We start from the raw sequence: 27,465 nt of genomic DNA on the forward strand, positions 1-27,465 counted from the left end.
ACAATTCAATAACCGGATCCCATGTGCATTTGTCTTTAAATTTTACACCCAATGGAACCCCTAGGTATTTCAAAGGGAATCTCACCGATTTGCGCCCCAGGACCTTAGGAAAGTTGCTGCCATCACCCTCACCACCTGTCCTGGCTAATTCAGATTTTAGCAGATTAATTTTTAATCCAGAAACAGTATGAAAATAATGGAGAATGCATCGCAGATTTAAGAGATTTCTGATATCCAGATGGCAAAACATGAGGGTGTCATCGGCAAAAGACAGGTGTGTAACATCAAGAACATTCAATCTTTTCCCAACCTTAACTCCATTCAATAAGTCCAACCCTTTAGCCCTGCACGGTAAACCATTTAGAGCTTCCATTGCAATGATAAATAGTAACGGGGAGAGAGGATCCTCCTGCCGTAATCCACGGGTCACAAAGAAAAATTTAGATGGCCCCCCATTCACAATCATAGCAAAGGATGTAGTGGAAATGCAAGTTTTCATCCAACCTCTCCATTTGGACCGAACCCCATTCTACCCAGCATGTAATCAATGAAGTTTCAGCTGACATGATCATATACTTTTACCGGATCCAATTTACATATCAGCCCATTTCTTTTGTTTGCAAATAAATCATCAACCACCTCGTTAGCAGCCATAACAGCCTCCAAAATCTGTCTCCCTTCAACAAAAGCATGTTGACACTCCCCAATAACCTCCCCAAGAACACTAGAGATTCTTTTTTCCAACACCTTTGCAATTAATTTATACATACAGCCCACCAAACTGATCGATCTGAAGTCGCTGAATTCATTAGCCCCTCTTCTTTTAGGAATAAGAACAAAAAACGTGGAGTTAAGAGATTTTATGGACCTCCCCAATTGATGCAAATCATTAAACATCCCCATTCCTCTTTAATTAAATGCCAAAATTCTTGAACGAAATTCAAGTTAAAACCATTCGACCCTGGTGATTTACTCCCATTAGAAGCTCTCAAGTTCTCCAAGACATCCTCCTCAGAAAAAGGAGCCTTCAAAAATTGAATGTTAGCCTCATTTAAGCGCTGGAAATTCAGCCCATCCAGAGTAGACCACTGGACAAAATGCTCTTCATACATCTTAGCATAATAATTTTTGGCAGCCTTTCTAATCTCATTATTTCCCTTAATGATTCTGTTCCTCACTTGAATCTCACTAATGTAATTTGTTCTTCTCCTTTGCGAAGCAATAGGGTGGAAATACTTTGTATCCTGATCTCCCTCTTGAATCCATTTCTCCCTAGATTCCTGCCTCCAAGAAGATTCCTCCGCTTTTAAGAACGATGTCAAATTCACTTTCAGCGGGTCTCTTCTTGTTCTATCTATAGCTAAGAGGCCACTATCACCCTCTTTCATGTCAAAACACTAATATCCTCCATGATTTTGTTAAAATCCACGTCCTGTTTTTCTTTCTCCTCTTTAATCCACTCTTTTATGACACCCTTAACAGCTTTGAGTTTCTGGGCAACCCGAAAGCTGGCACACCCCTTCACCGAAGTAGAAGTCCATACATGCTCCACCAAGGATTTAAATTTATCCTCCTTCAACCACAGGTTATCAAATCTGAACGGCATAGGGCCCCATTGGATTCCCATCCATCATCAAGCAAATTGGAAAGTGATCGAAAATGGGCCTCCCCCCCCAATTCCCCCATTTGGGGAAGCAAATAAGAGGAAGTCTGAAGGTTAAGCTTTGATTTTATTATCATAATCTTTAAGTTTATAGGTATATTTTCAATTTAAAATCAAAATCTAATTATAGTTATATTTTTCAACTTATTTCACCTTTATTACAAGATACCAATACAACAATGTAATCATCCCAAAAAAATGTAATGCGAGCCAAATTGTATTACAATCTTATTCCATGCCCATCAAATAACTATTCCATTTCAGTCGTATTCCATTATGTCATCTAAACATGTCATAAGAGAGTTCATTGGTAAATTGTTTTCCAATTTCTTTTTAAGTTATTGTTGTTTCTTTTTCTGATAAATCTTGACACACAAGGTTGTGGGCTTCAGCCAAGAAGTAGGACTTTTGAAAATGCTGACTAACTGATTAGCTTTTTCCCCCCTTAATATTAGCTATTTGTCTATGGTTTGACTTTTGCAGGTTCCCAGTGATCCAAGGTCATTTGTTCTTGAAATTGGGACTGAAGAGATGCCACCTCATGATGTAGTTAATGCAAGTCAGCAAGTATGATTTACTTTTTTGTCACATACTCTGTCTCTTATCTCTCTCCTAGCTTATATCTTTCTTTTTTCTCTCTGAAATGTTCTGTTATGTCCAATCTGGAGCGTTGTGTTTTGATAAAATTCCAATTTCAAGCTTTGCTATGCTGCCATGATGTGTAGTTCCTTTTCAACTTAAAAATCTTTAAAAATGCACCATTGTTTATGGTCCTCTTTGCAGCTAAGAGATTTAATGCTCCAAGTACTAGAAAAGCAAAGATTGAAGCATGGGCAAGTACGGGCTTTTGGCACACCTCGCAGAATTGTGGTATGACGTCTATTCATAAATTATTAAGTTCAACAAGCATCCATGCAGATTCCCGAGGTTATGCCTGTATATGGTTAACTTTCATTTAATAAAATTAGTTGAGCATAACTTGCATGGAGCTAAAGTGCCATAAATCATCTGTGATGTATGATCGTAGTAATTGTAGATTTACTATGTAAACCTTTTTGGCTTGTTAGAATCTTTCTATATTCTTGATTGTTGACTGCCCTAGATCCTCAACTATTTCATCTGAAAACCTTTTTTTTTTCTTTGTTTCTTTCGGCAACAGTAGTGTATACATCAATATTCTGTTCCATAATTTTTGGGCTGTGAAAACTGTAGGTTCGGTGTAACGCATCCTAGTTCACTCGTGGGAAAAATTTTTAATCAATTCTTATGCCTAATGCATAATTGCACATAAAATGAAATTGCTTTCACTAACTTTATCAGTTAAGAAATCACACTTTAATTGAAGACAACCATTGGTTCTAACTGCTCCTTGATCACGATATATCACGACTTTTTGGCAACTGAGTGCATCTAATGATTAAGATAGCAGCCCAAATGTCTTCCTTTAAAGTTATTTATGCTGCTGGACTCCTAAGCTTAACTATGGAGAAGGAATTATATTCTTTAGTCTCTCTCATTTGAGATACGTAAAGGGTAATTGCGACGTTCTCTTGTGCTAGCAAGTTCTTGGAAGACACTTGTTTATCTCAGAAAATGAAGAAAAAAAAAGAGAATTTTAATTATGAAGCGATTTGATTCTGTAACTTTTGTTGGAAATCTTTTATATGACAAATGCCTACTTGAAGGAACACAAAAACATCTCTTCCCCAAATAATCATGCTTTAATTTATTTGTTTCCCAAACAAACAAATTTCCAATCAATTATATTAATGAACATTTAATTAATTGGATGCTTAACTAATTAATTTAATCTCGTTAAATTAATATTTGAAAAAGCCAGTATGTGCTCATATTTTGTTTGGTGGACTAGATCACTATTTTATCACATCTTTAGACTCAATGTCAGAAAGGTAGTAGTTGGAGTCCCTTTTGATTAATTATTTCTTTGATTAAGTATTTCATAGTTAATAAATAGGACCCAAAGGCTGAGGTGGATACCTGGCTGCTTACTATGATAATTTTTTTTGGATAAAAAAAGTTCTATTGAGAAAGTGGGGAAAATATTACAGAGAAAATAGCAGATAAATTATCCAACTGAAACCAAAGAAACTATAACAGAAAGTGAAAATAGATAATACATAAGAGGACTCGTATCACGTGACTATAGCGTCCCAATTCTTGTAAAGGACCGTAAGGGAAAGGTCAGAATATTTCCCATGAGCCTTGGCACAAAAGGAAGCCGTGAAACTCATCTTATTCCAAACAAACATGTCTGGCAAAAATTGGCTGTCAAATATTCGCCAATTTTGTTCTAACCAAATTGTCCAAAGACCTGGAAACAAAGCAACTTGCCACTTAACGCCTTCTTTCTGACCCCAGATTCACCAATATCGGAGTTGAGAAAACATTTGAAAGGAGTAACCCATGATAAGTTAAAACTGCCAACTATCATAGTCCAAAACTTCCATACCATCTTAAATTACTACGAGTTGCTTTGTTGTTTTGATTTTATGTGTTTATTTTTTATTGTTTGCTTCTGTTCTTGGCTTTGGAGGATTGTTTACCCTCTCTTTGTACCTTGTTCTTCAATGTCTAATCATATTTACGTTTTCATTAAAAAAGAAAAAACCTCTTTGTGATGGAGACAAGCTAAGGTACTTTATAGCTGTTTTGTTCAGTTCTCGCTTGTAATTTCCTGTGTAATCGATGGCATTCATTTGTGGCCTTTGAATGACATTTCTCTTTTTTACAAAAACGTTAATTATATCTTTTGAACTTTGTCGTCTCTTAATTCTGTTTTGGAAGCTGTCACACATTGAACATTGTTATTTTCAAGTATTTTTTTCTAAGATCTTATGTAAAAAACTAAACAATAACTTTTTAAAATATTTATTATATGACTATAAAATATGATAAGAAAGGAAAATTTAGTAATTCTCTTGCAAATATATGTCTAGCCTCCAAAATACTTCCTACTGATTAAATATCAACTTAATAAATAGTTCAATCAAACCTAGAATCAAAATAGTGTATTAATTTCTAAACCTACCCCTCTTTGAACCTCAAGTTCGCATCTACTATTAAATATCTACTTAATAAATAGTTCAATTGAATCTATAATCAAAATAGCGTATCAATTTCTCACCTAAGACCTTGCAGTTTCATTTGTATGCACTGCATTCCAGAAAACTATTGTTTTTTTTCTTATGTACATACACACATATAACATACATATTTGTGTATCTGACCTTTGTGTCTGCTGACTCTTGCAATTCCTGATTATCTTAGTAACTTAGTGTTGCTTGCTAGGTCTATATTTTGTAGGATGGTGTATACCTATAATTGCATGGTTCTCATTTCGTGCCCATGGATTTTAAGTACTAGTTGGATTTTACATGAATAATTGCATTACAAGGCTTTCAACTAAAACAGCTTGTATTTTTTTTTGCTACTAGAAGTAGATCACCTATTAGGTCATGGAGAGTCTTTTTTCCTCGTTCTTTATCTGGTCAAAATCCATATGGCCTAAGGCTTGTTTCATATTTTCAGATGTGTGTTGAGGATCTCTCTGCTAAGCAAGCAGAGAATGTGGTTGAGGTACGGGGACCTCCTACTTCAAAAGCATTTGATGACGAAGGAAATCCTACCAAGGTTTTGCTTTCCCTGATTTCTATCTTGATTAAGTTTTTAAAGCTTAAAGAAACTTTACATTCTACTTAATAGTTTATTTTCTGGGGTAAATGAGAATAAAATAAGTGCTTATATCAATTTAATTTTAAAGGGAGTACAAGATGATAAAGTTATGAGTTCGCTAAACTTCCTCTGATCCTTACAACATCTCAATTATCAAGTTACCATCTTTTTAAGCAGGCCATGAGGAGAGGGGGGGATGGGTTACAAGGGAGTCATAATTTATTTCATACTAATTTTTTGAGAAAACATACCTCATTCCATGTTTCGTTTTAATTTATAACACTATATTTTTTTAATATGGATGAATATTTTCTCTAGTTAATGAACCCATACTTTACCTTACCTTCTTCACCAAATAAGATCAGGTTTTAAACTTCCGCTTACCCTTTTTACTATATTAACTCCCAACTCCTACTTCACTTTTATCTCACTAAAAAACAATCTTTTCTGACTTTCCTCGCCAAACTCCTAAAGATGGTGTTGATCTTTTATTCTGAGTTAGATAGTGGGACCATACTACTTCTGTATAAAAGGCAGTAACTTCTGTATTCTGAGTTAGATGGCTGGTTTTGCTCGGGTTCTATTAAAGAAGAGGTATGAGCATGGAAGCATCTCAGTGACAGCTGTATCCTGGCTGATTTGATCCCCATTTCGCTTATGTGGACTGTGTGAAGGTTAGAAATTGTAAGGCATTTGAGGGGCTTGATGACATGAAGGGTTTTGATGTACTGAAGAATAGATGGCTTAGTACCCTAAATTATTTGCTTACAGGTCATCCTCTAGTATTTTTTGAGTTTTTTAGGAAGATTTTTGGTATGGAGGACTAAACTGTAAATAATTTGTGTATGTTTTTTGCACCTCTGGTGCTTATAGTAATACAACTCAACTACTTTTCATTTTTTTAAAAAAAGTAACTTGAGCCTGGAATGTTTATACACTAATCATTTCTATTCTCAGACGTATATGGTTTTGCCTTGCAACGGTTTATATACCTCCAGCTTTCTGGTGTACATGTGATAAATGTTTCCTATTTGTGCCTTTCTGTTTGCTACCAAAGCTTTAGAATATTTTGCTTATTTGTTGCTTTCACTTTCTATCTAATAGTAATTTTGAACAGGCATAACATTTTCTTTGTTATTTCACCCCAGGCTGTTGAAGGTTTTTGCCGTAGATTGGCTGTTCCACTTGACTCATTATTTTGCAAGGTTGATGGTGAGTTGATCCAGATGTATTCACTAACACTAGTTAGGGTGTGTTCTATTTTTGCTTTATTGTTTGCAATCTCTCAATTAAACATTGTGATCCCATTTGGTAAATGAAGTTAATTTTTTATTTTCATCTTCAACATCATATATGCTTATTCATAAAGACATGTCGTAGTTGAAAATGAAATCAATGTTTAACAAATGGTTGTGAATTCACAGTAGATAATAATTGGGATGTGATTGTAAGAATTATTAGTTTTATGGCATCGATAAGCCTTTTTTTTTAAAAAAAATAGTGTTCGTAACCCAAAAGAATTGTAATATCCATACGTTACTTGGCAAGAAATTTGCTCCTTAATTTGATTATCTACCCTCAATTTTTATCTGTAGTACTTCCAGAGTAAAAATGGTAAAACTCTAAGATTGGGATCTAGTCATGGGATAACTAAAGCACAAAGTCATTCAACAAGTTAAAAGCTCGTTTGTTACACTTGTGTCCTCGCCTCCTGTTGGTGGAACTTACGAATCATCAAGGAACAGAACCCAGAATCTTTTTGTGAATTTCTCTTAGTTGACTGTTAGTGTTTGAGATACTTCTATTTATCCTTAACTAGATACGTTTGTAGGAGATTAACGGCGACTAGTCTCCTGCTAATCTCCTGTCACATCTTGATTGGTAACTACTAAAATATTTAACCAATCCAATAACTTAATCTTATCCAAATTCTTGATTTATTTGTAAAGAAGTCATCTAAACTTATAAATAGAATTACAAAATAAAAGAACTTACTTTGCCATAAAAACTTTTTGCTTGTGGAGAATAAACTATATGTTTTATCGAAATATTAGAACCCTATAAATACAGGTTTTATGAGCAATTAAAGGAAATACATTTTAATTACAAACTTCGATATATTACTAGTATATCTTTTATCTTACTTACTATACATTTTAACTTCACAACACTCCTCAAACTGGTAAATAGATATTACCCGGCTTGGCAATAATGATTTGAATCTCGAGATTTAGTCAATACATCTACAAGTTGTGAAGTAGTGGATATGTAAGGTATGCATATCAAGCCACTATCCAGTTTATCCTTAATGAAATGTCTATGAACTTTAATATGCTTGGTTATGTCGTATTGTAGTGGATTGTGTGGAATACTAAATGTTGAACTATTGTCAAGTGAGGTCTTGTAGGTCCGGTCCCATTCAATTCTTAAGTCTTCTAGAATCATCTTTAAGCATAAAAGTTCGGAAATCCTTAAGCCATGACCCTGAATTCTGACTTTGAACTACAATGAGTTACCACATTTTGCTTCTTACTTCTCTAAATAATTAGGTTCCTTCCAAAGAAAATACAATATCTTTTAGTCGATCTCTAATCGACTAATAGTCTAACATAATCCGCATCAGTGTAGGCTTTAAGAAGTATATCAATTTTCCAGCTAACCTCTGGTAAATATTCCTATCAGCATTTGTGTCTTCTTATGCCAGTTCTAGCTTATGATTGGGACAAATCGGGGTGCCAATAAGCTTGTATGCCAACTTACCAGTTCCCACACTTTTGTTGTGAGATGAATACCCTTGCCTTTTAGTAGGCTGCTTCTATTTTAGGAAAATATTTTAATTTCAAAAATTTTTTAATTTCAAACTATTTGACCAGATATTGCTAAGTGCCAAGTTTTCTCCTTCGTCATTTCCTGTTATAATGATATCATTCCATATGCTTGGAGGACTATGACTCCTGAATCTAATTGTTTAATAAACAATATATGATCTCCCTAACTGTCTACCCCATGGATAACATAACGTTCAAAATTTTCGAACCATACCTGGGAAAACTATTTGAGCCTATATAATGCCTTTTTTTAACTTACATACCTAGGAGGAATTTCAATATAAAATTCTTCCTCCGATTTCTCCATGTAGGAAGACATTTTTTAATCAGATAATTGCGATTGCCAATTAAAATTTGTAGCCAAGGACATTAATACATGTATAGTGTTCATCTTGCAACTGACAAGATTGTCTTTTAGTAATCAATCCCATAGGTCTAAGTATATGTCCTTTGGCTACCAATTTTATCTTATATTCTCTACTGTTCCATTGGGTTTATACTTGGTAGTCAACACCCACTTATATTGGTCTATTTCCTTTAGGTAAGTCTATCACTTTCCATGTTTGATTCTTTTAAAGTGTTTGCATTTCAACATTCACATTATTTCTCAATTCCTTATAGTTTAAAGTCTCAAGCAATGTTTTAGGGGATGGACACTACATTATACTTAATGCGAAGTTTCTAGTGAGATGATTAACATTTTTCAAAAGAGACAAAGTTTGACATTGGGTAGAAAGGCTGCTTATTCCATTCTCTTGTCCCTTTTCTAAGTGCAACAGGTATATCATTACCAGAAGAAAGGTGATTCTCAGTGCTTACCTTATTCCAGGGCTTGGCTTGGATCCTTGAACTTGTTTCAAATCAAAGTCCAAGTTTTTTCTTCTCGAATGCGCTTGGGAGAGGTGTGGGTCTTGTATGGCTTGAGGTTCAGGCTCAATTTGTGGTGCTTGAGGTTCAAGCTCATTTTCTGGACTTTGGTTTTCCAGTGAGGTGGTTGTTTTAGAGGGTCTAGTGTTTAAGGTTAAAGGAGGAATATTAAAAAACGAGTTTTTCTTATCTTTTAGTTAGTCTCTCCCTAAAGACAAGGTTGATGAAAGAATAACTTAATCTAAACAAAGGTAATATCAACGGATACATAAAACTTTTTGGATAGATGGATGATAACTTTTGTATCCTTTAAAGACATACTTGATGGCCTTGAGGTCAAAGTTTTCCTCTTTGAGACGGATGTATGTGAACATAGGAAACATATCCAAAGATATGAGAGATGATGTTATTGGTGATTTGGACATCAGGAAAAAATCTAACTATAACTTTCATAGGACTGCAGAAGTCTAGCTATTTATATGGTAACCGGTTGATAAGATAGTTAGCAGTTAAAACAACTTTCTCCCATAAGTATTTGGGTACATATTTTTAAAATAAAAAGGCACGCGTCGTGGTAAGTGGCTATTTTTTCATTATATTACTCCATTTTGTTATGGAATATAAACACAAAAGGCTTCATGAATAATTCATTTCTTTTGGAAGAATGAGGATAATGTCTAATTAAAGTAGTCTCGTGCATTATTAGTGTGAATTGTAAACCTAACAGTGTTTGATTATAGTGTGAACTTGGGAATAATATGACTAAGTTCAATTTTAAATTTCAATAAGAAAAGTTAAGTTACTTGAGTATAATCATCTATAAAAGAAACAAACCATTGACTCCCATAAATATTAGGAATATTTGAGGGACCCTAAATATTTCTTTATATAAATTGAAAAGGAAATTACTTTTATTGTTAGGAAAAAAAATTGCACGTTTGTATTTTACCATTTCACATACATCACAATGTAAGTTTTCGTTTTTGCAATTAGAAAATGAAGAGAAAACATAACCTTAAGCGTATAAAAAGAAGGGTGTCCTAGTCTTTCATGATAAAGACATAACTTATTTAATGTGCTGGTAGAGAGGGTGGCACGAGGTAGTTTAGGTGTACCTAGGATGTACAACCCATGCCGAGTCTCAGCACGTCCAATCCTCCTCCTTGAGTTCTGCTTTCTTTGGCAGTAGATATTACCTCATTCAGGGATGATATCTCTTCTTTCCCCAGGATCTGAGCTCTCATCTGATGATATTTTTCATTGAGTTCTGGTATAAATTGATATCTTATTTTTCTCAACTAGCTTTTGCAACATTGCTGCGTCGTTGCTGCACCACATAGTAAGATTTTGGTATTGATCAAGTTCTTGTCACCGGCTCTTCAAAAGAGTAGCATATTCTGTGATTGATTTGTTTTTCCTGTTTGGTTGTTTAGACTTTGACAATTAGGTTATAAACCTGGGTTGCATCCTTTTCCCTACAGTAGGTGCTTTTGTTTGAGTTCCAAACGTCTCTTGTTATAGGCAGGGACATAATACTTTTAGCTACTTTTGGCAACATATAATTCCAGAATTAAGCCATAATCATCGAGTCTTATTCATCCCACGCATTAAAGGTTCGATCTCTAGTTTTGGTCCAGTGCCAACAAGATGACTGAGTTTTCCTTTTCCTTTAATAGTAATCCAGATCAATTGTAACTAACTCAAATAATTCTTATCAGTGAAGCAAGAAGCAGCCTGAACTGGCTGAAATTCACTATTAGTTTGTGTGGAATTTCTCATGTGAAGATTTGTACCAGTGATTTACAATGTTACCTCAGACATAGTTCACGATTTCTTAGGAAATTGAGGCTAAAAACAAACTTACTTGAAGGAGATTACCAGTTGGAGAGAGTAATGAAAGATTGCTAGCTAGTGGTAGGACTTGTGCTGCTACTGGGACAAAATGCCCTTAGAGCTGGCGGTTGGAAGAGTGGCACACAGGTTGGCACATGACTGTTTCTGGACTGGATCTGGCTGGACAAGGGTTGCACACAGGGTGGCGTGCGGCTGCAGGCTGGCAATTGCAGGGAGCAGCAGCTGGAGTCTGATAGAGTGGTGCACTTAGGGTAGCGTGCAACTTGGGAACCAGTGGCTGCAGGGAGCAGCGACCAGGCTGGACTGCTTCTAGCCATGCGGTAGGAGGCTAGAGCTGGCAATCAAAGTTGGTGTTAGGGTTGGTGGCTGGTCTAATGGTGGCCGGCAGTAACGGCTCGCTCTCTTGGGTTTTTGTCTTATTTTAGCAATGAAGGCTGATTAGGGTTTGTGAAAGAATCCTAGGGTTTTTTTTTTGAACTCTAATACCACATGAAGAGTAAAGTATATGATGTAATGAATATTAGGACCCTGTATGTACAATTCTATGAGTAATAAAAGGAAATACACTTAATTACAATGAGATGAGTACATTACTAATATACCAATTTACCTTAATATTGATAAGAATATTTTATTGCCTAAATGACCGTGATATTTTAATTATTGTAATTATTTAAAATCTCTATTATAAGAGAAAATTTTTTATTTGTTCTTAATAATTCTTGTATTAATATGAGTCCTTTGTAATACAAAACATATAATGAAAAATAAAGTAAATATTTTTTTTAAAATTTCTACATGATTTCAGAGCAGAGTAAGGGTATTTTAGGGTTTTATTTTAAAGATTTCTTTCAAACACTAGAACCTTCTCACCAGCCACCCAAATAGAGGGATAGTCTCACCAGGCGGCTGGCCGCCCTACTCCAGCGGCTATCTCCGCCCTACCCGACCTATCTGCTCCGTCCGACTACAGCGGTTCAAGTGGCATTTCGCATGCAGCTCTCTTGTTCGTGTTCTCGACTCATCTAGTTCGTGTACCTGACTCGTTTGCTTCTTCGCATACAACCCTCTGTTTGCTCAATTCGATTGCAGCGATTCACGCATTACTTCGCGCGTAACCCTCTGGTTCGCGTTTCAATCTGTTTGCTTGCAGTTGTTCGTGCTGCTTCCTTCTCTGATATGCGCACACTTGACTCGATCCGCTTTGTTTTTTTGGGATCTATGCGGCTGCACAACACTAAGCTCTCTGGTTCGTGCTTCGAGCTACTCTGTTCGCGCAAGACACTCCAGTTCGCGCACAAACACCTTTGTAGATCTGGCTTTGCCACCTGAAACAATGTGTTTTTCCTATGATCCACACAGCCGCTCACGATATTTGTTCTCCTAGCGCGCATTGTCGCGATTTGATCCTCCCCTCGAACTCCCAACAGGCTTCGCCATCTGCCAACAAGTCCACTCGATCTAGTCGCAATCTTCCCTCCCTTGTTATGCAACTAGCATCTGTTTCTGAAGCCAATGTGAGTTGTTGAGCCGAGTTGCTTTCAAGCCAATCTGAGCTGTTTTTGGAGCCGTTTTTGTTGCCTAACAGATTTGGTTCTAGTTTGCAGCTTTTTGGCATCCTTAGTGTTGATCAGATGGACCTTTTTATCTTGTTGAGATTAGTTGTTGGGTATTATTCTTTCTCTGTCTCTAGCTATTTTTAAATAATGACATAAGTAAAGAGATTGTTCGTTCCATGTTCGAGTAACCCTTCATTGACTATTGGTACGTCAAAAATGATAAACTTAGGTACTGCTTTTCTCCCTGCTATTTTTAATTCTTATACTTGGATTATAGATTCTAGAGCTAACAGACATATGACATGTTCTTCTAAAAATTTTCTAACCTATTTTCCGTGTACTCAACGAGAAAATGTTCATGTCGCAGATGGATCATCCACTTCTATATCTGGAACATATTCTATTAATTGTACTCCGACCATCACATGGTCTTCCATTCTTCATGTGTTTAGTTTTTCTAACCGTCTCTTATCCATTAGTGGTCTTACTCGAGATTTTAAGTATAAAATTGAATTGTTTTCTCACTATTGTGTCCTTTAGGATCTTCAAAGAAGAAAGACGATTGACACTGACAAACTGCAAGATGACTTATATGTCTTGAATAGAAGTCAAAGTGTAATTGAGAATCAAGCTATTTTCGGAGATATGAATGTTAATGGGAAAATTCTACAGTTTCATCGACAGTTTGGAGATTTTTCCTTCTTTTCTTTAGAAAAATTATATCCCACATTATTTAAAAAATGTTATATGAATTCTTTATTTTGTAATGCATGTTAGCTAGCTAAACATAGAAGGAGTTCATATCATGTGAGTAACCATAAAAGTTCTACCATTTTTATGACAATTCACTCATACGTTTGGGGACTTACTCATAATACATTTTTATTTTATCATAGATGGTTTGTTATTTTCATTAACTGTTGTACTAGATTAACATGGATTTATCTGTTGAAAACCAAAAGTGATGTGTTCTCATGTTTTTAGTCATTTCATAAAATGCTATGATACACAGTTTGATGCTCAAGTTAAGATTTTAAGAACAGATAAAAATACAAAATATATGAATGGTAGATTTCGTGCCTACTTAGAGTCTAATGGAATAATTCATCACACAAGTTGTGCCTACATCAGTAAACAGAATGGGGTTGTTGAAAGAAAAAATAGGCATATATTGGAGGTAGCTCGATTACTAATGTTCTCCATAAATTTACCAAAAAGTTATAGGGGAGATGCAGTTCTCTCAGCTACCTATCTTAGTAATAGATATCTTTCCGGGTTCTTGATTTTAGAAGTCATCTAGAGATCTTGCATTGTACAAATTCCTATACTATTCCCCTTAAAATGTTTGGTTGTGTTTGTTTTGTCCATGCTAGAAATGTGTGTAAGCTAGAATGTAGAGCTCTCAAGTGTGTATTTGTTGAATTTTCTTCTACTCAAAAGGATTATAAGTGTTATCATCCACCGTTTAGAAAATACTTTATAACTATGGATATTATTTTTAGAGAATTTGAACCTTACTTTAGCAACACTTCAACATCTCTTCAGGGGAAGAATGAAATGAAAGAGGCGGTGTTCAGTTCGGTAACCCTTGACAGTCATATTCAGGGGGAGAATTTTATGTCAAAAGATCTTACTCAAGAAGAAAATATTAGACAATTGAACAAACCGAACTTGAAGTAGTATTCAAGGAGAGAGAAGAAAAGAAAAGTCATCATGCAATCTATCTCAGGTCAATAATCTTCCTCAGTTCCTGAAAATACTAGTGACTTTTCTTTACCTTATAAATTATCTAATAAACTCATTGCTCTTAGAAAATAAATCAAAACTTGTACTAAATGTTTTATGTCTAATTTTGTTTCCTATGATTCTCTATCTCCCTCCTATAAAGTTTTTGTTTCGTCTGTTTCCTCTGTGTCTATTCCATAGGATTAGAGAGAAGGTTTAGGAGGTTCTAAATGGAAGGGAGCGATGATTGAAGAAATGAAAGTATTAGTAAAAAATGAAACATGGGAGCTTATTTCATCTGCATAAAGAAAGAAGATGATTGGTTGCAAATGGGTGTTCATTGTAAAACATAAAACAGGTGAGTCGATTGAAAGATATAAAAGTAGAATAGTGGCTAAAGGGTTTATTCAGACCTATGAAGTTGACTACCAAAAAATCTTTGCACTTGTCGCAAAAATGAACACAATCAGAATATTATTATTCTGTGCTGCTAATCTTAATTGAGACTTACACCAGTTTGATGTAAAAAATGTTTTCCTCTATGAGGACTTAGAGGAGAAGATATACATGAAAATACCATCTGGATTTGAATATGAAAGAACACAAGGGAAGGTTTACATATTAAAGAAAGTTTTGTATGGACTGAATTAGTCTCCAAGAGCATGGTTTGAAAGGTTCAGAAGAGTTATGATTTCTTTCGGATATCAGTAAAGCAATGTTGATCATACCCTATTCATCAAGTATTGTGAGGGTATGATCACTCTTCTTATTATTTATATTGATGATATTGTAGTGACTGGAGATGATAAAAAGGATATGACTCGATTAAAGGGACTTCTTGCTCAATAATTTGAAATAAAAAATTTAGAAAAATTCTAATATTTTCTGATAATTAAGGTTGCCATATCTAATAAAAGAATCTTCATTTCTCAAAAAAAGTATATTCTACACTTATTAGAAGATACTAGTATGGTGGGTTGCAACCCAGTTGAATCTCCCATTGAAAATAATCACAAGTTACAAGCATGTAAGTGGTACATCAATTGACATGGGAAAATATTAGAGATTAGTTGGAAGATTCATTTATCTCTCACATATCAGATCGGATATAGTATATGCAATTAGCCTGGTGAGTCAGTACATGCATGATTATCGCGAGACTCATTTACATGCCGTTTTTTGAATACTACGTTAGTTTGATTCTGTATTAGGAAAAAGTTTATTCTTCTCCAAAATTATCACTTTAAGATAGAAGTATCTATAAATGCTGATTGGACTGGATATCCAGATGATAGAAGGTCAACCATCGGTTACTACACACTCGTCGGAAGCAACTTGATTATATGAAAAAGTAAGAATTAAAGTGTAGTTATCCACTCTATTGCTGAAGCAGGATATAGAGCAATGACTCAATGGGTATATGAATTGTTATGGGTGAAAAAACTAATGAAGAAATTAAAATTATTTTAAAAAAAAGTCTATCATTGTTTTGTGACAATAAAACAGTTATTAGTATTGTGCAAAATCCAGTTCAACATGACCAGACGAAACACATTGAAATTGACTTTCATTTTATAAAAGAAAAAGTGGTTAATGACTCTTTATGTTTATATCATGTTTTATCAATCAAGTAGCAGATATTTTCACCAAATGACTCTGCAATAAAACTCTTCAAAACTTGATATACAAATTGTGCATGTGTGATATCTTTGCGCCAACTTGAGAGGGAGTGTTGACACGAATATTTTGTTGCTTTAATGGTTGTGATTTTTTAATTATTGTAATTATTTAGAATCCCTACTATAAGGGGAATTTCTTTATTTGTTTTTAGTAATTCTTGTATATATATGAGTTCTTTGTAACACAAAACATATAGTAAAAAATAAAGTAAATATTTTTCTCAAATTTCTACACTTAGCATAGCCTTTACATTCCACAACACTTCTTTCTGCAAGTCCCATGCAGATTGTAAACTGGTTAAGGTTAACAATTCTCAACATAATAAAAATCCTAAGTGCACCAAACTAACATGGGAGAGTGCAACCTTGAAGCCAAGTGAAGAGGGGAGTTAGCCTCAAGTAAAACTTGGGATACTTGTTACCATATTAAGAAACTAGAAAATATTTTCATGTACAGGACGAAGCTTTATTTTCGAAGTCTTTTTCTTCTTTCTTGGTGGATTTCTAGATTTTCTTAATGAATATTAGGCTTCAAATTTCGAATGATATGAAGTAATCTTTCTTCAACCTTAATGAGATAAGGTAATTTCTTTATGTTTCATCCTGTATTATTTATATTTCAAATTATTATTTCCAATAAAAAGTTGGACTTTTATATGTCATTGTCATACTATCTAATCTTTTGGTAGATAACATCTAATAAATTTTCTTAAGTACCATAGAAAGCACCTTAATGTTACCTTTTTCCAGATACATTACTATTTTACTATAGAATAAACATTTTTAACAGCAAGCAGTAAACAGCTAAAAGATTTTTGGCTAACAAACGGTCCATTATTCAAGTTCTCTTTATTTTTACTATTTTTTTGTGTACATTTATTATGTACTATCCATAATTCCCTTAAAATCATGTTATACAGATTACAATTTCATAAACTACGAAAACTGGATTTTATTTCAGTGATGATCGCAGCATAAGCTGATGGTTTCTTCTCAAAATAGTTAAAGAAGTAATTTGTACATTGTTACTATCAAAATATAGTACAAAAGCTAGAGTTTCTTTTAATTGTTATTATTACTAAATTTTTTTTCTGAAGATGATGTGTTGCTAAGTAATTTATCCATAACTAAAATGTAGTACTAAAGCTAAAGTTTCTTTATTTGTTATTGTTACTACATTTGTTTCTGAAGCTTAGGGGCTCCTTTTTCTGAAAAATGAAAATTTTCCTGTAGCCTGTCCTTTTGCTAGGAGTTTTTAATAATATTAAGTTAATATATCTTCTTTTAACATTGTTATATTGCAGGGAAGACAGAGTATGTCTATGCATGCGTGACAGAGTCGACTAGACTTGCCTTGGAGGTTCTAGTTCCGATCTCTATCTTCTGATTCAGTTGCTGATTTGATTTTTAGATGAATGGATCCTGTTGTGAGCGGAAAAGTGGTGGCTACTTTTCTTCCCCCCCTCCCCTTTTAATAAAAAAGTTCACTAGAGATCCTTTATATCAAATGTTCACTATTATTTCTTACCTTTCCTCGAGAAAAACAAAAAAGAGAGTTTTTTCATGTGTATGCATGCTACATCACTCCAGTTCACGTCGAATTTGGAATTGACGCTTCATTAAACAAGCTCGAAAGGTCAAATTAGGGTCTCTCGGAGAAAAACTTTTTCTCCCCTTTCGGTTTTTCATTTTTCTCTCTGCCTTTTCCTTATCCAAAAACTTTTCTCATTTGCACTTTTCTTTTCTCATAGGTGAACTATCACTCCCTAAAATTTTGGCTCCAAATTCCAGCGATTTTGGGCTCAGGAAGCGTTTTTCCCTTGAAATGTTATTTTTTCTCCCTTACACGAGATTTTTTTTTCTCACTTAACCCCAATTTTCTGTTTTCTCTTCTCATTTTCGTTCCAATTATTTTTTTCACTTCCCAGGAATACTTTTCAACCTCCTAAGGTGTCGGTGTGACCTCAAAACACATACCTTGGCCAGGAAACTCAATTTCTCTTTTAAAGGGAAAATCTTACTTTAAGGGATTCTCTTTATCATGTTTCTCTCAGAACTAAGTTCTCATCCTTACTATAGGTACTTTACCTACATGTTTTCATCCATATAACAACACCAAACCTCCAGAAATTCCTTCTGAATTTCCGGGTCATTACACCAACAGTACATTAACAAGAGGCACTTGCGCAACATAGTCTGCAGCCATTGCCAGGAGGTGGTCAACACTGCCCTTCCATTTGATTTCAGAGGATACCGATAGGCCTACTGCCAAATCTTAACAGTTACCATTGTTGCAAAGACTAGATCTCCTCCTTGGCTGCAGTGAGTGACATCGACAGTCAATTCTAAACTCATACCTACAGATGAATCCTCTGCCAGAAGACCACTTCAAGAGCTCTCTCAAAGCTAGTGCTTGACGCCCACATGCCGGCAAATGCACTTGAGTTTCAGAATTCTTGTCGTCAATTGGCATCTTTTGACCAATTTGACCTGACCCGATTTGACTTTTCAAGTTCAATCCTTTCCAAACTGGTTCTCTATATTTTTATACCAGTTCTTAAAGTTTGTTAGGCATATGCTTTTGTTTTTTTTTCAGGTTAGTTTGGTCAAATTTCTGTTCTACATTCACTTTTTGGCAGTTCCATAATTTAAACGTAGTGGTGCTTGGATTTACGAGGAACTTTGGATAAATTTAAAAAATGAATGACTTATGAACTTTGTGAAGATGTTACATGAGCTCGAAGTTCTCTCCAAAGATACTGCTTAGATGATAGATATTCTAAAACAAAATTTAATATTATTTTCAAGTGCTTAAAACTGCAAAAGAAAAGAAGTCACAGGAACAACACGACAATCTTTATCCTCATAAAATTGTTCAGAAGATATTAAAAATAACTCTGCATGATCTAAGTGATAAGAATTATTTGTTTGAAATGAAAGTGAAAAGACGCTTACGTAGAGAAAAACTTGAATTTCTGCCTAACCAATTGGGCAGAGAGAATTGGGTGCTTTTGGGTTTATAAAATGCACTTGAACCCCTCATGACATCTACAAAAGCTGTTGATGATTTTGCCACCATTAATGTTGCCGCGAGTGGAAATTGAGAGTGACGCCCTACGAATGGGAAAGGAGTGGGTTCGCCATTGGTAGATGCGCCTCCTAATCACCAAAATTACTCCTTTGGATTCAAGGTAGATGCTTTAGTCCCCTTACCTATGCATTTTCTAATGGCTTTCATGAAGCACCACTATACGTCAACCTCAAAACTTTTTGGGATGTAGATTCTCTTCCTAGTCTTCCTGAACCCCTTATTGAGGGCCAAGAATTTGCCCTCCCCCTGCCATAATGCTACTCGACTGGATGGCAAGCCGCATTGCGTGCATTGCTCACTTCATATTCCTAACCCAAGAGGACACACCTCTCTTTGGGTAAAACTCACCAAAAGTATCTACAAGCCATCCCATTTTAGGACCTCTACAGAGAATGGAAGATTGAAAGCCTTTGACATTTCCAGACAACATCAACAATTTAGTGGCACCACCCTATTGAAAGATGTTAAAAGATTTGTGCAATGACCAAGAATCTCTGAGGCAGGGAAACTGCTTGAGGTTAAAGGAGGAACATAACAAAAAAAAGTCTGGTTTGAGAGTGGGAGAGAGGGGCTGGTAGTGCTATTGAATCAGTTGAACCAGAAAATTAGTTGGAAGGTAATGCTTGTCATTTGAATGGTACTTGCAGGCCCTTATGGAGTATCCAAGTTATCCATAATCCGAATGAAGGGAGATTGATGACTTTGCAGCTTTGTTGTTGTTGTCAGGCATTTTCGCTATTTGGTCCTTTTGTATGTGACTTCACAGTGTAGTCCCTCCCGTTTACTGTGAAATCTTTTTATCACATACTCTCAATCAATTTGATGCTGCTTTTACATTTCGTTGGAAATAGTTCTGGAAGGAAAATGCTTTCCCATACTATTTTTTTCCTTTATTAGAAAGTAGCTTAGGAAAAAAAAAAAAAATTTGAAATAAAGCTTAGGAAAAAATTCTCACTTTTGATTATCTTAAGAAAAGGTAGAATCATAGTCAATGGTGTTCTAATGCTGAAAAGAAAGTTGTGAGATTGAGCCCTCAATCTTCTTAACTTGCCTTGGATGGTTAGTTGCTTTTGTAACTGATACGATTTGTGCTTATGATGAAATTAGAGATTGTACTGAAAGGAGGAACTTCATCTCTCCATTGGCTATATTTGCATGATGTGGAAAGAAAGGAACAACTGAGATGTCAAGGGCATTGTTTTTCTGTTACGCTCAAGAAAACAAGCTTGACTGGTTTATTGCTTTGGTAACCATCGTAGGACCTACAAAAATAGCAAAGAGAAGCACCTCTGGCTTCTTTCTATGACTCTAACCTAGCGATATGTAACTCTGGAATTCTTGTTGGATTAAACTTTCGGAGATCTTCAGTTTATTATTCCAGATAGGTTGTATTTGGCTCTGGTTAGGAAATTATCTATTTAGATCCTAGAAAACTGAAAAGCTAATTGCTCTATTATCTATATGCCTGCACTCCAAAGAATCAGTAAAGCACTTAATAATTACTATTAAAGTTGGATTTTTTCTTTAGAGATTGAGGGTTTTCTCCAACCAGTTTCAAACATAGAGTGTCAAGGCCAAATATCAAACAAAGAAGCCTCTCACCTCAGATGTTGTCGTTAATAGGCCAATGAACTATTCAAGACTTAGGATGAAAACACTTTTCTTTTGGTAGCGTAGGAGATTATTGGTTGTGCACCTCGAGTATTTTTGCTTAGTGGTCATTATCGCTTTTGTAGAAGTCATTAGGAGATCTTATAAATATTGTTATTCGAAAGATGTGTAGTTCTCTTATAATGTGGCAGCTTCTTTTTGGTGTCATGTTTATAATACTATTATTATTTTTTCTAGAATAATTCTTGTTAATAACTATATTCTTTCATACATGAGTTGATTTATATAGTATTTACTCATCAGACTGGCAAGAAAAAAATCAAAGAATCTCAAATGGGAGTAGAATTAGAAAAGAACTTGTGAATAATAAGTGCAAGCATAGAGAGAGATAAGAAATGGCCATTTAAATAAATACCTAAAAGTAGGTACTATGGTTAGACTGAGAGTTCAATTGCATAATCAACATTAAGAAAGTTTTCTTCTAACAAAGACTTCGTTCTCAATATTTAGTAAATGAAAATGTTGTGTTTACAGTCATGTTTTTCTCTTTTTTTCCTTGTTTTCTTTTCTTCCTTTCAACTATTTTCATGTTTTTTGATCATCTATGGCATGCTCTTATTTCCTGCTACAACTTGTAGTAATGTTTTCTTCAAGGGATTCTTTTTTACCAGTTTTAGGCTCATGTTTCTTCTGTTTGTTATTAATGTGAAAGGTTTTATCTGAGGAGTTGCCAACTGCCATTGCCAAAATATCATTCCCAAAATCAATGCGCTGGAATTCTCAGGTACATATGTTGACTATCTACCATAATTCTAGGAATATATTGCTATAACTCCGGAATTGTTTATTTTCCATTGATATCATAGTATCTTTACTGTTAAGATGTCAAATCCCTTGATTATTTCCCGTATGACTTTATAACCACATATAGTTACTTCTACGTATAGGTAACTAGTATAGATGTGTATAGCACCATATGAAATATGGACACCAAATTTTCTTCCTTTTGTATATTACACGTTAGTCTTCAGCATGGTATTGGAGGGAGCCCATGTCTGCTGGACATTCTCCATACCAACCTTTGGTCATATATCCAGATGCAACCTTGAAGGTCTACCTAGGGCCTTGCATTAATTGGTCAGATCAGGGTTCACACAATTCTCTTGCTGCCCAAGTTGTGAGTGCAGTTGAATCATCTCGGGTTGGTTGTTGATGCAGTATTGCATTGAGCACCTGATTCATGTTCAAAGACAGAAAAGACCACTGGTCATTCTTGTTAGACTAGCGCGCATCAGTTTGTCGATTGTAGAAAAAGACCATTGATGCTGCTGTCTCGCAAGTCAGGTCCCTATTTATTGCCACAAAGAATGAATTCTACTGGAGTCTGTTGCCCCATGCAAGTTGCAGATTGACCATGGCGGGGTTATTGATTCAATTTTGCAGCTCTGTGCTGGTACTTATGGATAGGAAGACTCGCTTCCATAGTTGCAGCTCTGTGCAGACAAAGGTGGTCAATATTGGTGGGATGTCAATTTGGTGTTGCAGGGTCGCACAACGTGCAGGATTTCATGATCAAGAAGATCTATTGTTGGTGCTTTGCAATTAATGTCAAATATTGAAGCTGATTTTTGGATGGAGAGGGCGATAATGAAATACAATTATATTAGTTTTCATTTTTTTTTATAGACAAGAGAGACATAAGATAAAGGAAAGGGAATTGTGAAACTAGTGTTGGAAGGTTTGGTCTTTAGAAGAAAATTGTTCTTTACTAACCAACTTAAGATTGGATGGAACCAATTGACTTGCAAGGATATGTTACAGGAATTAAGCTAAACCTATTAATATTGCTGCTATGCTCAACTTGTGGGAATCAAGAAACTCACCTTTTATGTTTTGACTTATCAATTTAATGCAGCCAAAAATTTCTCATGGGTACTTGCATCTTGATACTACCCACAATTTGGAGCCGCATCCCTGACATATTCATAAGTTGGCAGTGATGCACAAATAAATTAATTGCGAGACAAGGTGCATGCAGACACAGCTGTTGTGGAAAGTATAAATTTGCCAACAACAAATATTGGACTTGGTTCTTAAAGAGACACTTGGTCATTAAATAATTTCAATAATGCTAGAGTTCAAAAGTTTAGACCTGGCTGCCAATTTTTTCTAAAAAGAAAATTGTGTAGTCGGACTGTCTTTGCAGATGCTAGAAAACTGTTGGGCTTGTGTGTGAAAGGCCTATATCAGATAGAATAATAAAGTTGGATAATTTTCTATTAACTTAAACTTTTAGAACAATTGGCAATGATTTAATTGTTTCAACAGTAAGGTTAGAACTCTTCTATTGGAAGAAATTCCATTGCGGTTTTGTTTTAATTACAAATTCCTATTTTAGTGATATGCCAAGCCAAGACAAACAGCTGGCTGATTGATACAATCAACAACCTAATACCTTTTATCTGCTTTCCTTCCAGGGAGTCTCAAGTAACTAAAATTGATTGCTTGCATTGTGCCATAGCTGAAAGTCTGAAAAATAATGTAGATTAATAACTTTCTGTTTAAAGAACTGGTACCTTTTAGATGTCCCAACGGAAAAGGAAAAATCACTAGAATTTAATACTTGCTTGCTTGTGCCACTTTTTACTTTCATGTAGAAATATATTTTTGGTGATTAAATGGGAAAAGTTTCTCCACCTCTATCATATAGGTCATGTTCAGCCGACCTATTCGGTGGATTATGGCTCTACATGGAGATGTGGTTGTTCCATTTGCATTTGCTGGAATTATGAGGTAATTAATAGTTAGCTGCTGTTCACATTTCTTGTTAACTTGCTTTGGCTTCTTTTAGGTGAATTTTTTTATCATTGCAATAACTTTTTCCCATGATTATTTTGGAAAACTTATATGAGATATTCTGATTTTCAAATATATAACCTCAGCTTCTATTCATTTCATTTATCTACTTAGATGGATTGTTGCTATTTGTTTGTTGTTGACTGTAAAATAATTTCTTTGAATGGGTACGTTCATCTTTTAAAAAGAAAAAAAAAATCCCTTTGTTTAATATAAACCACATGAAACTAATTGCTATTTTATACTTTTTTTAGTTATATAATATTCTTTATTCGAATAGTCTTATTAAATTTATCTGCATGATTCGTAGTGCTGAATTGATATTCAAACTGATAATCGAAAATTTAATCATTTTGAATCGAGCATCATAAATTGAATCAAATTATAAGATTTAAAACATAGTTAAGTAATTGAAATTTATTGTCATGTATAAATATATTTTTTAAAAAAATATAAAATAAAATATTTATAAACTTTTAATACAATAGACAATTAAGGAAATACTTGTTTTAAACGTAAATTATGTAAATATTATAACTTACAAGTAAATAAAAAAAAAAATTATTCAAGTAATTGATTAGATTTGTTTAATGAGATTCGAGTGAATCATAAAAATTGAATCAAATTGTACTTTTTACTATTGATTTTTTAAGATTCATCTCATGGTTCATGATAGATTGCTATACACTCATATAATTTGAATCTTTTTTATTGAATTGAATTGAATTTAAAATTTAGCTTCTGAATTCTAAGTTTTTAACAATAGTGACTTGATTTATTTGGCGATACCACTTGTTTAGAAAAATTCACTTATCTATATGCTTAGCATCTACATGCTTTTTTGAAAAGAGTTTGAGTTTCTTACTAATTTTTTTGAAATTCTAGCGGAGATGTATCATATGGTCTTCGTAATACTCCATCCGCCACCATGAGGGTATGTATTGAAAATCAGTTCATTGTCTCAACCAACTTTCTCAACATTTTGCATGAATTATTGATAAGGTCCCAATCAGAATAGAAAAATCAAAGATAAGTTTTCTCTTAGAGTGAGAAAAAAACCACAAGTTTGATTACTTAATTCCACATACATTCTTCAAGTACAAAACATGCTCAAATAGAAATTAAAGGTAACTGCTTCTTGTTATTCGGGAAGCATGATTTAGAAACATGGCAGAAAAATAGGAAAAGGAAAGAACTGCTTGGAACCGTTATGCGTTCTGAACATTGTGCACAACTGCTTGTCTTTAAGTTACTGATACTTAGGATTTGGGGTTGGTTTCCTTTGGGATTTTCTTAGTGTATCAATTATAAAGCCCCTCGTTTTTCAATGTGGCAATGAACAAAGCCATAGAAGAAAATTTGAAGAGTTCCTTAATCATTCCCTCTTCATTTTCTGGGAGTCTTGTTGAACAAAGGGGTAGAAATTAGACTATCTAGATCCGAAAGACTTTTGAACTGACTAGGGTGCTTACTTGTATGTTACCCATATTTATAGGATGCTTACTTCTCAGGATGAATGAAACATTCTTCTGTTTGGACTTAGATAACATATAATAGAAATTTGTTCTATCAAGGAACAGAGAAAAGACTTCTTGATTTGATGCAGATTGTTTTGGATTTTGATACTATGGTTAAAGTAGACTTTTATATTTTGAATTATAGTTTTAACTTCCAGTTCAATTTCCTACTGTCTTCTTGCTTCCTATCTTTAATTACTTGCCATGTAAACCTGACGGTGAATCTTTAGCATCAATTCTATTTGTCTTTGCACCAATCTGCTAAAATCCAAACCAGGCAACTAACATGGAGAAAATGTGTTCTACGATGTTACTTCCGTTATAATCTGACCACCTGGTGATCACTTATGACAAGATCTTATTACATGCTAACCAGCTGTGAGATGAATTCATCTTTTGAAGAGGTTTATGGGTTGCAAAGTTTCCACTAGGTGTTTTGACATTCATGCATGCATTTACATGTGCTTATTTGCATATATTTTGACTTTTATATACCATGCATAAGATGCATTTATATGCTTCCAAGAAAATTACAGGTGCAATGTGCTGAAGCTTATGGGGATCTAATGAATAATGCTGGAATTAACTTTGGAATTGAGGTATCATACTGGAATCTCCACTATTTTTTCTGTCTGAGTTGATTTTAATATCAATTGTGTGATATTTCTTGTCTATGCAAGTGACTAAGGAAGCAAACTTGCAGGACCGAAAAACAACAATTCTGAAGCACTCAAATGAATTAGCCAAAAGTGTCAATGGGCATGTTGTTCTTCAGGACAGCTTGGTTAATGAGGTGAGAAATTGGTATTTTATTTGGTCTGCTACATTACATAAGTTCATTTTTTAAAGTTACCTGTTATGATTACTTCAGGTCATAAATCTTGTTGAGGCACCTGTTCCAGTACTTGGGAAATTTAAAGAATCCTTCTTAGAGCTTCCAGAAGATCTGTTAACTATGGTAATCTTTACATATTCGTATTTGCTTGTAAAGTATTTTGTTAAGCACATCTCTCACCTTAGCAAAACTTGTATCAGAAGTTCTGTAATGACATTACTCTATGTCGCATCATATTTTTCCATTAGAATATTGGGAATGTTTTTTATGAAAAGAAGTGCCAGGAATGTCTTATTTCCTCAAGTCATCCTATTGAATTTGTTTAAAGTTTGTATTAGCAAACTGCAAAACTTTGATGTTCTAAATCAGTTGAATGATGGTTTATAATCTTCATTTCTTTCATCCTGATGCAGTTTACCAAGTAGGAAGCTGCATACAGCTAAGAAGCATTAATATGTTTATTTAATCAATCATGTTCAAGTTATGCTTGTTTAGTTTCAAGGACCTTACTGGCAGTATTTGTTACTCAGGATCTATACTTTTGACATTGCACCAATTATTGTGTAATTTACCTTTTTTGAAGTGTAAAGGGAATTACTCCTTTTAGTTTTGGGGTTGCTAATGATTGTGTATGTGCTATTACTTTTGTACCTTTGAGATTACACCAACTATTATCAAGTATACTTCTTTGAAGTGTAAAATAAATGGCTGCTTTTGCTTCTGGAATCTATTAATTATAGTGTATGTGCTACTATTTTTGTGCTTTAAGTTGATTAGTTACATCAAGTCTTAACTGCTATGGACAATCATGCAGGTTATGCAGAAGCACCAGAAGTATTTTGCTCTTACTGATGATAATGGAAGACTTTTACCATATTTCATTGCTGTGAGGCTTGCTTGCAATCTATTTATGTTTTGTAAATTGTCTGTTCTGGAGGAACAAGTTGAAATTCTTCATGTATGATAATTGAAGGCAGGACTCATTTTCAGGTCGCAAATGGAGCAATCAATGAGGAGGTAGTGAGAAAGGGAAATGAAGCTGTACTCAGGTCAGGATGGGCTGTATTTTTTTCTTTAGCAGAAAATATGTTGTTCTTGTGCCAGGGTTTAAGTCCAGTTAAACACCAAAATCAAAAAGATGCATCATCTGAACATCATTCTTCTAGTTTTGTTTACTTTTATTACAAATTTATAGAGAGATGAGTTTGATACGTCTTCTATTTGAAAGATTTGTGCATTCTTGGAGAGCCAGTTAATCACACTTTCGTTCTTTCTCCATTATTGGCATGAGCTAAGACTTTGGTTATCAAGCACGAATTTGTTATCTTCCTATGTAGAGCTTAGCCAATGAACCATGTGTCTCATTTATTCTTGCAGGGCTCGCTATGAAGATGCCAAGTTTTTCTATGAGATGGATACGCGTAAGAGATTTAGGGAATTTCGTAGTCAACTGAAAGGAATTCTTTTCCATGTAAGGTTTTCAGACGCATAAAGATTACTGGATGAGTGACTCATGAACTAACTGATCGATGGAATGTCTACAGTCTCTTTTTTTATTTTTGGAAGTCAGTGTTTGTTTGACATTGTCTATTTTAGTTGCTGGTAAATGGATCCCTTACTCATTGTGTCAAAATGGAAAACAACTACTTATACATGATAAATTTTCATGTTGTTTGAAGGTGCTGAC

General features: G+C 34.5%; 1 protein-coding gene across 5 annotated transcripts in view; it reads left to right on the forward strand.

The window, feature by feature from the left end:
- EDD1 (glycine-tRNA ligase) overlaps positions 1-27,465 on the forward strand; it is a 79,635-nt gene that overhangs the window by 37,644 nt on the left and 14,526 nt on the right. For all 5 annotated transcript variants that reach the window (XR_015818963.1, XM_088219415.1, XM_088219412.1 and 2 more), the window contains exons 13-26: positions 2,147-2,230; positions 2,447-2,533; positions 5,213-5,314; positions 6,505-6,568; positions 17,173-17,228; positions 21,283-21,354; positions 23,281-23,363; positions 24,312-24,360; positions 25,480-25,542; positions 25,647-25,736; positions 25,815-25,901; positions 26,593-26,664; positions 26,769-26,827; positions 27,156-27,249. Coding sequence is in view for 4 of the 5 variants with exons in the window: in XM_088219415.1 (XP_088075541.1) it covers positions 2,147-2,230; positions 2,447-2,533; positions 5,213-5,314; positions 6,505-6,568; positions 17,173-17,228; positions 21,283-21,354; positions 23,281-23,363; positions 24,312-24,360; positions 25,480-25,542; positions 25,647-25,736; positions 25,815-25,901; positions 26,593-26,664; positions 26,769-26,827; positions 27,156-27,249 (1,062 nt within the window). In the remaining variant the exon portion in view is untranslated. The remainder of the gene's footprint in view (positions 1-2,146; positions 2,231-2,446; positions 2,534-5,212; positions 5,315-6,504; positions 6,569-17,172; positions 17,229-21,282; positions 21,355-23,280; positions 23,364-24,311; positions 24,361-25,479; positions 25,543-25,646; positions 25,737-25,814; positions 25,902-26,592; positions 26,665-26,768; positions 26,828-27,155; positions 27,250-27,465) is intronic.

The sequence above is a fragment of the Carica papaya genome, chromosome 5 (assembly GCF_054855325.1).
Source record: "Carica papaya isolate Zhongbai chromosome 5, ASM5485532v1, whole genome shotgun sequence".
Taxonomy (NCBI): Eukaryota; Viridiplantae; Streptophyta; class Magnoliopsida; order Brassicales; family Caricaceae; genus Carica; species Carica papaya.